Consider the following 9,636-nt stretch of genomic DNA (forward strand, 5'->3'; position numbering starts at 1 on the left):
TCACAAGCTTCTTCCTCATCACATGATTGCATGGAAACAAACAAACATGCACATCATTATCACATGATTGCAAACAAGCAATTAAAAAAAAAACGTTGAAAACAAGAGGAGAAAACTGTATTTTGCCAAGGATTGGTAGGAATAACAAAGTGATCTCATGAGTATGAAAGCCAAATGGAATCTAACATCTTTAATGAACATTCAAATAGACACGATGCTTGTTCCTAATTGTTTCTACATTATGAATATACACATAAGCTTCTTCCTTTTTCAGTCAAAGAAAATATAAAATATTGTCAATAGAACTGATAGGAATAACAAAATGATTCTCACAAGTGTTAACACATTATGAAGATACACATAAGCTGCTTCCATTTTCAATCTAAGCAATTGCCAAGAACTGATAGGAATAACAAAGTGATCTCATAAGTGTAAATATTCAAATGGAATATAACTTCTCTAACGATCAAAAGACAGGACGCTAGCTTCTAAATGTTTCCACATTATGAATACATAAGCTTCTTCCATTTTCAATCTAAGTAAATATAGAATATCTGCAAAGAACTGATAGAAATAACAAAGTGATCTCACAAGTGTAAAATTCAAATGGAACATAACCTCGATCAATCAAATGACAGGACGCTAGTTTCTAATTGTTTCCACACTATGAATATACACATAAGCTTCTTCCTTTATTCAATCCAAGTAAATATAGAATCTCCCCCCAAAATAAAATAAAGGAGATTTGAGAAAAAAGACACGAAATTACATACCTTGAGCAATGGGGATTCTTAGCTGTTCTTCCACCATCCGTTATCTCATGAATCTTCTCGGCAAACTTCTTCCTGTTTCAGCTTTTTTTTTTGCTGCAGAGACACGAGACACCAAAGTCAGGACTCACTCAATTACTACAAATAAATCCGTAAACTTTTCAACATTTTTAATCAAATAAACTCATACCTCTCATTTCTGAATTTCAACGAAGTGATCAAAATCTGCTTCTTCTTTGATTTTCTGCTTCCTTCCCACTCTCAAAACACTGAAACATCGTCATCAGATCAAACAAGTCAGAAGACTATGAAACTAACAGATACTGAGTCACCAACGAGTTAATCTAGCATTGGGGTCATAGACCAATTCATTTGGATTGCAATGGAGTGTAGTGTAGACTGTGTAGTTAATATTGGAATGAAGAAGAAATATATATATAGATGGGGAAAAATAAAGTTACCGTTACTAATGGCTAAGTCTTTTGGTTGCCTTTTTTTAATTATTGATTTTATTTTGGTAATCTTAAACGTTGAATAATAAATGCAATTTAAGAGAACGAATGACGTGAGCCGCATGCGGGGAGACCCGCGCGTCGCATGCAATTTAAGACAAAAGTCTCTCTCTCTCTCTCTCTCTCTCTCTCTCTCTCTCTCCTCTCTCTCTCTCTCTCTCTTCTCTCTCTCTCTCTCTCTCTCTCTCTCTCTCTCTCTCTCTCTCTCTCGTTCTGTTTTCAACGTGCTTTGATTGTAATTCTTGTAAAATGTTTCATTTTCATGTTGGGCTATTATCCTCTAGTTATTACATGTTTCTTGCTTTTTGACTGCAATATGAGCTCACACCATTATACTTTTATTTGACAACCCATTACAGAGATTCGCAGAAATGTTTTCTAATGCATTAATCCTATAGCATGTACTCCAGGATTTGGATAATCTTAAAAACCATACTAGGAAAAATAGCGACTCGTGTTTTCTCGTCACATTTACTCCAGAGGTTTGGGTAATCAAACCACTCTTCCAAGAGTTCACATTTCACCGTTACATCTTCATGCATTTTTAAAGAAACTTCCGAAAGCTTCTTCAATCCCTCTGGCCTCTACAAGCTTCGCCAAACTCTAATACACGCTCGATAAATCCTCACCTAACACCGAGCCAATATACCGTAGTTGGGCCGCGAGTTAAGACATTAAATGGGCTTAAAGAGTTAAGACTAATGGGCTAAAGTTAACGGACTGGATTAGCCCGCCTTAATCGACCCTTTTAACTTCCCTAATCTGATTAGTGGTTCCGGATTGGATAACAGATACATGTGGACGCTATAGTTTATAAGACCGTAGGGGAGTATATACGTAGGAAAAAAAAAACTGAGGCTTAATAGTTTCTTCTTGTTGAAAATAAGTTCACTAGGTATCGATTTTGGTGTCCACAGACCGAATATATGAAATTATTGACCTACCAATAAAGAAATAATTGGATCGATCTTCAACCGTATCATATCATATAAATTTTAATATTACGATCAAATACGTAGGCATGAATTATAATAATCACACAGTGTATGATTTCGTGTGTATTTAAATCGAGTGGCATGGTAACACACAACTCCCCCTTCTAGCTAGCAACAATCTAAATTACATTAGCAAAACGTTTTCCTTTTCTTTCTTCGTAAGACGAATATTTAGAAAACAATAGTATGTTGCTTGGGAATCTACGACGGCCACGCATGCAGAGAACACCAAGCATAACGAAAATCACCATCGAGGTTGATGATACTCACACCGCCGGTCAAGATTCTGACGTGGCTATGGCAGTGGTAGACGGCGGAGATAACTACGACCACCGGTTGTTGGCAATGTTTTCGCGGAGAAATCACAGAAGAAACGAGAGAAAAGATGATCGGAAATCATCTTTGCCGTCGTCGTCTTTTCTTGGAAGCTGTGGATTTTGCAAACGCCGTTTAGCTCCCGGTCGTGATATTTACATGTACAAGTACGTTTATATATTACTTACTCTTTCTTAATTATTTTCTTCATCTTACAATTATATATGTATTTTTATACCTCTTAAGTCTTAACTATATACATATGTATACATAACTGCAGAGGAGATGCAGCGTTTTGTAGCGTGGAATGCAGAGAACAGCAAATGGAGCACGACGAAGGCAAAGCCAGAAACAGCGTCGTACTATCACCATCAAATTAGTTCTTACCCTTAAAGTCTTAAGTTTGTGTGTAACTTGAGATTGCCGCCCTTAATTATTAATTAGCACCGTTATGTAAAATGTTCATTCTAAAAAATTGGAATGAAAACATGTTTCGTGTCCTTCATATTATATAATTTGGTGTTATGCATTTTTTACTTTATGTATTTTTAAAGAGCTAGTGAAAGTTGAAGTAAGCGCACCACGAACCTCGTTTTAGTGTATGATCAAATAAATTTCAAAACCATATGCAGGCAACTCGTGGTGATAAAGATAATAATGCAAATTTTAAAAATGAAACGTCACGTCTTTTGCGGTATTTCATGGTTAGTACGTTACATAAATCGTAACAGTTTGAATAATTCTTATTGGACATTATAGCTTTCTTATAAAATATAGTTTTGTCATGAAATCATTGGTAGAAATTTAGGTAAAAAGGTTAAAACAATGTAATGGAAATGGAGGTCACTGTCTCGTGACGATGAAAGCGTCTGATAATTAGTAATGAGGTATAGCGTAAAGTAATGCGAATGCACGTCACACCCAATCAAAGCTTGCGAGATGATCATATACTTTTTATATATAACCCTGGATGGAGTATACTGTTGTGGTTTTAGAAAAACAGTTTCGCGATCTTTTAAACGATGTTTACTTTTAAACAGATAAACTAGATTTTGACCCGCCCTTAAAACGGGCGGGTATATTTTTTGTTGAAAAAATTCTTTTACGTAATAAAATAATAATTTTTGATAAATTGTATATTTCAATATTTTATGAAATTTATTTTAAATTAAATTATATGATTTATTTTTGCTATTTTAAATATGACTAAAATTTTGAAGACTAAAAATAATTTTAACCTGTAATATGATTTTATTTATTTAACCCGAAGTTAAAATTGTTTAACACTTATTTTTTAATTTAAATAAAATATTTTATATTGTCAACATTCTCTGTATTGAAAAAAATCATTTGTGAGTTTCGAAAAAAATTCTATAATTTTATTAAATTTAGTTTATGTTATTTAGTTTTTATTTTAAATGAAACTATTTTTAAGGAGTTGAGATAATTCACACATGTATTATGATTTTGTTGATTTAATCATTTTTATTATTTCAATTTGAATTTATTTTGAGTTTTCATTTAATAAATCCTTCCAAATCATTAAACATGAAAGATTCTTTGAAAGATATGGTGCAAAATACTTAGAAAATAAATTGTATTTTTTTACTTTTTATTAAATTTATCTTAAATTTACTTATTTGGTTTATTTTTATTATTTTAAATATGACTAAATTTTGAAAACTCTAAATAATTCTAATCCGTAGTATGATTTTATTTATTTAACCTGAAATTATACTTATTTTAGACTGATTTTTTAATAATGGTATTGTAAAATATTTTAGTAGAGATAAATGTTTGAACATATGCATATTAAAATCAATTCTTGAAATAAATCAACTTTAAATTATTATTTTGATTTAAAATATGTATATAAAATTTAAATTTTATTTTATGATTATTTTAGACAAAAAATGTTTTAAGGTAATTAGATTAGTCAATTTTGTATATTTGAAAACTGATCTAAGTAGATAGTTTTTATAATATAATGGATTGTCAATTTTTATTAACAACATAAGCCATTACTTTTTTCTCTTTGACATACATGTTTAAAATTTTTATTTTTTTACATTAGTTTTCTTTGAATTATTAGTAATTTTATGATCCACAACCATAGGAGAATCCTCGCTCTCCTTCCGTCTTATCTCTCAGCCTAATATATGAAATAAAAAAAATTATAAGATCAGCAAATATCAAAATCATTAAAAAATTTATAATTATATTTTAGTCTCAACGACTGGCCAACAAATCAGAAAAGGCGTCATAGATCCAATACACAAAAGAACATTACATCCTCTGCCAATGAGTTCAGTAAACATCATAACCTTTAGATTATCAACATTTATCATAAAAATCTGTAAGCACCTCCTACTTTAACCACACAAAAGAAAACAAAAATCTTACACAATTCAGTTGAGAAAACGTAAACCTAAAACGATCAAAATTCCTAATCCACAGTCAGCAAACCAAGTCCAATTAAGTAGAGAAAAATAATTTATGACTTTTTTTCAAAAATAAAAAATAATTTATGACCTTAGGAAGCTCCTAGAGAGCATTCACCATGAGGTTGGTCACGCAGAATGGACATACACAACTCGGAAATTTTGAAGACTCTATTAAATGATCAGTCATGTGTTGCAAAAAAATAGAATAAATCATTAATCATGTAAATAGAGATAGAAGAACAAAGCATACAAAGTTTTGTTTACCTCATCGATCATGGGAAGAAAATCGCCAGTTGGTTGATTAAAAACAGATGGTCTATCCTAAAAAACAAAAAAACAATGATTTAAACAAAAAAAATAGAATAATAATATGTTATTGTATCTATAGAAACCTTTTGTTGGATCTTTAATATCCATCACATGGCTTCCAGCATAATACAGTTCTGCTTGCTTGACAAAACTATAAACCTGCAAAATATTTTGCATATTAATCAACTAAAGTTCGCAAAAAGAAATAATCATTCAAAATAGTAGATGAAAATATTAAAAAATGCACCTTATCTATGCATCTACCAGTAACTAACACTTGGCATTTTTTTTCACCGCTCTTCTCATCTGTGAAACACATAACATTAGTTATAGAAGAGAAAACAATAAAGGATGGAAGTTGGATCATAAAGAACCTTGCTGAACTCTGTCTGGATCAGAGATGATTGAAAAAAGAGTACCGCCATAATCAAGACATAACGATTTGTTTTCCTCTTGAAGCCTCTATGATTTTTTCGAACGTGTCAAGTTAGATGGATGTCGTTTCTGGTTCTGGAAATGAGAGACGATGGTTCTATATATATGAGTTGGTTTGTTATGTTTCCCTTCTTCCACGCCAGTATTTAAGATATTCTATAGAATATAGCTGTTACCAATCCCACATATATCGTTTGATTTGAGAAGTTGCAGATATATAATATAGGAACAAAAGATATTGTACATATTCTCTCGTTTCTATATTTTCAAAATTTGAGTAAATAGTGATATATTCTCGTGGCTTCAATATATGATCCGACTTATTTTGTTTTTTTTTTTAAATCTAAATACTTAACTAAAAATTAAAAGTATAGCTTAAAATAATTTTAGTAGCAAATGGTGGTAAATACTTTAAAACTTGAAGGGTACCTAAAAAAGGGACCTTCTGTTTTAATAGTATTGAGGTTTTTATACGACATTTAAATAGGATGGAAGAGTAGTTTCCTCAATAATTGAAGACTAAAGGATGTTAAATAATACTAATGATTTCATGGAAATGGATCGTTGTCATAGCTTATAGATAGGATTAGGTTTATAATTGGTCTATAGTTTAAATATATAATTTTGTATTTTTCTTCACTCGTCTTCTGAACTCCAAACCTCGAGGCCTAATTGTTGGAGTTTCGGGAGTCATCACAATTTGTCGTCATTTCAAATTCCCGATTAATCAACTATCAGCAATTATATGATTAAATGGAATAAGTGATTCATTTGGTATTAGGGTACGTATCTTCTATTAAATTAGTCCTCCAACATATAATAAATTTAAGTTATTTGAGTAAAAGAATTCATTAAAGGTCATTGATAATGCCATGATGCAATGGAAAATATTTAAACCTGGTTTAATAGTATTGATGAATTGGTCTGCACTTGCACATGAGTATATTTACAATAAAACTATTATGAAAATGCCAATACGTTTTAAATCCTCCAACCAGATTGGATTTCCTTGACTACAATAAAATAACAATATAGAACTTAAACTGACAAATTTCATCGGATCGAAAACATCCATATAATAACTTCTTTTGTGAACCAATGAACCTCTTCCTCGGATTTCAACTGAACCCTGTTGCTGAGTTCCGCAAGGAGAACAAGACCCAAGATTGCTTGAGCAGCTAAGAGAAAGTCCTCACATGTAATGTGCATCACAATTGTGTTCACACAAAAAATGGACAAGCTGTTTCCAAGTTTCGTCATTTTTGGGGTAATACTACAACGATCTATTCATATGGCGTTAAAATCACTTAGCAGTTAGCAATACCGTGTGAGGTGAATAAGAATACAAGTTGTTTTTTATTGAATTTTTGGCAGTATAGCCAATGTCCAATGAACATAAACACAAATGTTCAATATATACAATGAAATTCATTTTTCAAATTATGAAAAATAATAACAACCATTAAGGGTTGCAAATAATCATCTAAGCAAAGAATGAGAATGTTTAATCAAGCTTTGAAGAGATTGGGTGCCTTGAGCTTTGCTTAAGATATTCTTCACATTCTGTGTCATCTGTATAGATTTAAAACAAGAACATTTTAAAGTGAACAATAGCAAAATCTTAGTAATTATATGAATGTCTGATAACTTGAAAAGGAAGAAATTCTGTTACCTTCCCGAGACTACCCTTCGTGTATGGCATTGCTTTTTGGACCATTTGGTGATGACTTCGACTTCTTGTCATGATCTTTGAAGAACTTTGCCACTTTCCTTCTAATTGATCCGGAAGTGTAGATTCCTATATAGATATGTAAATACATATATAAATAAAGTTATTTGATACGTATAGGTAATGAAAAAAAGAATAAACAGAATTTAAGGCAAAAGATAAGAGAAGAATTCTGAGGCTACGACATACCAAGAAAAGCACTGTTGAACAGTGCTTGAGGACCTCTAAATTCATTCGAACATCGTCAAGACTCCTGCAATTATCAACATATATATCAATATATGTAATCAGATTATCTTACAAACTACGTAACATTAAGACACATACACGAATATGATTAAGGTACCTGTGTTTTTGCACTCCAAGACCAAAATAGGCAGCCAAACTTGCCATCTAGAACAGAACACCAAACAAGCTTGATAATGGATCGGTTTGTTGTTTTAAATAGATTGATGTGTCATAAATTTTAAAATCTTACATTGATAGTTGATAAATTTTCAAAATATATTGTAATGAATAGAAGGATTTGTATTTGTTTAAATACAATTTTGAGATGTAAATTCACTTTTATCTAAATAAAAATACATAGTATACTATGATTCTTATAAAAAGCCTTATATTTCTAATTAATCTTCTTAAAAATTGACATAGGATTTGCTTGATACCTTCATGTTGCCAGCTCTTTTGCCAAACTTGTCACTTAATAAACCCAAAGAATCAATGATCCCTGAGGGCTCCGGCGCAGCTTTACCAATCTCAGCAAAAGCTTCTTTAATCCTAACGCAATCGAATCTTCTAATGTTATGACCTGCCCAAATTCGACCGTTCAACAAACCATAGATCTTCTCAGCCACATCTTCGAACCTTGGTGCGTCTGTGACCTTAGCTCTCGTGATCCCATCTGACCTAGACGATCTTAATGGGGCCATGGACAGGTCTTTGGGTTGTATAAGCGTTGTGAAGCTCTCTAGCTCCTCGAGTTTTCGTGGACATACGATGATGGCACCAAACTCTAGAATGTGAAAATGTTGTCCCGTTTTGTTTGGTACGTTAGTTTCTAAATCGAAGAATACAATTTCGTTGGGAAATGTTTGGATCTCCATATCAATTTCTGTTTTTTTTTCTTATCGATTTTGAGATCAGAAGTGTGTTTATATTTATTGTGGATTTGGGGTTTATTACTTGTGACATAAGTTAACTGTAGGTTCGTGTTGGAGGTTACTTTACGGGTTATTTAGCTTCATGGAGAAAATTTTGCTGTCCGGGGTACGTAAGAAATCTTTGCTTTTTCTTTATCCAAAGTTCCAAACCAATAAATAGGGTTGTTAATGAAAACAATAGGGAAACCTAAATAGGATCAGAGAGCTTTTAGTTCACTTTTTTTTAACACACAAGCTTTTAGTTCACCAGAATATGAAACAACTTTGTTTAGTTTTGAGGAAGGAGAATGTACGTAGTCATCTTTTTAAATGAAATGTAATCTAAACTATTGAAACATCCAAACGATATGGTAATGGGCTTTACTAGATTTTTGGATAACACAAAAGACATCTCGGGTCTAACATGGGATCACTCTTCTCTCTTTGTAGCATGGATTTTTTTTTAATAGCATGGATATTTGTGTACCGTATTTTTCCTTCAGACGTAATCCGAGCGACTCTTTTCTTTGTTGGCGTGGCCTTTTTATCGTACAATGGAATGAGGTGCTTATTTATTTTACCAAGTAGTTGAATGGTGATAGTTGACAATTGATACTAATGCCATGGTACATCATTGATTTCACTTATTATTAAAACAGTAACCAGAAATTAAGCAAGTAATCAGTCAATGCTTGTGGGGATCTAAATCCATGTTAGATATTTTCAAAAAGAAATCAGTCAGTGCTTGTGCTTGGTCAAAACTATTTTCTTGTATTGGACCAAAAACCCATTCAATTGTTCTTTTCTTTTACTGTTAATAATTATTCATTGTATTGAAATTATGTAAACTTAGCAAATTTCACAAATCATCTGATGTTATTGCTTTAGTGATTCTATCCACGCCAAGGATGCACTTTTTACTAATAGTCTTTAACTTGAAACTCACACAGTCAGAGGTTTTTAATATTAAACAAAAGGGGGAAAATAT

General features: G+C 31.8%; 2 protein-coding genes and 1 long non-coding RNA gene across 3 annotated transcripts; 1 reads left to right on the forward strand and 2 right to left on the reverse strand.

The window, feature by feature from the left end:
• The first annotated feature begins 2,370 nt into the window (after nt 1-2,370).
• Nucleotides 2,371-3,172, forward strand: LOC108852855 (FCS-Like Zinc finger 7-like). The gene is made up of 2 exons (XM_018626332.2): nt 2,371-2,759; nt 2,873-3,172. The coding sequence occupies exons 1-2, from the start codon at nt 2,464-2,466 to the stop codon at nt 2,970-2,972; spliced, it is 396 nt and encodes a 131-aa protein (XP_018481834.1). The 5' UTR covers nt 2,371-2,463; the 3' UTR covers nt 2,973-3,172.
• Nucleotides 3,173-4,650: 1,478 nt separating this feature from the next.
• Nucleotides 4,651-5,872, reverse strand: LOC130504981 (uncharacterized). The gene is made up of 4 exons (XR_008941523.1): nt 5,720-5,872; nt 5,593-5,651; nt 5,429-5,504; nt 4,651-5,357 (listed from the first exon to the last, which is right to left on the reverse strand). It is a non-coding gene; the product is annotated as an uncharacterized LOC130504981 (long non-coding RNA).
• A 1,241-nt stretch (nt 5,873-7,113) lies between these two features.
• LOC108852603 (protein NEN4-like) lies at nt 7,114-8,623 on the reverse strand. The gene is made up of 5 exons (XM_018626107.2): nt 8,175-8,623; nt 7,856-7,902; nt 7,699-7,762; nt 7,453-7,578; nt 7,114-7,352 (listed from the first exon to the last, which is right to left on the reverse strand). Exons 1-5 carry the CDS (start codon nt 8,610-8,612, stop codon nt 7,260-7,262), a joined length of 768 nt encoding a protein of 255 aa, XP_018481609.1. The 5' UTR covers nt 8,613-8,623; the 3' UTR covers nt 7,114-7,259.
• Nucleotides 8,624-9,636: the final 1,013 nt, after the last annotated feature.

The sequence above is a fragment of the Raphanus sativus genome, unplaced genomic scaffold (genome assembly GCF_000801105.2).
Source record: "Raphanus sativus cultivar WK10039 unplaced genomic scaffold, ASM80110v3 Scaffold1924, whole genome shotgun sequence".
Lineage (NCBI taxonomy): Eukaryota > Viridiplantae > Streptophyta > Magnoliopsida > Brassicales > Brassicaceae > Raphanus > Raphanus sativus.

Bases quoted from the DNA above. Each gene is read 5' to 3' on its own strand.
- LOC108852603 (XM_018626107.2), bottom strand. From the start codon at position 8,612: ATGGAGATCCAAACATTTCCCAACGAAATTGTATTCTTCGATTTAGAA. The intron at 7,903-8,174 runs GTATCAAGCAAA...GTTCTGTTCTAG, and splicing joins AAAGAGCTGGCAACATGAAG to ATGGCAAGTTTGGCTGCCTA. The intron at 7,579-7,698 runs GTATGTCGTAGC...ATATCTATATAG, and splicing joins GTTCAACAGTGCTTTTCTTG to GAATCTACACTTCCGGATCA.
- LOC108852855 (XM_018626332.2), top strand. From the start codon at position 2,464: ATGTTGCTTGGGAATCTACGACGGCCACGCATGCAGAGAACACCAAGC. The intron at 2,760-2,872 runs GTACGTTTATAT...ACATAACTGCAG, and splicing joins CGTGATATTTACATGTACAA to AGGAGATGCAGCGTTTTGTA.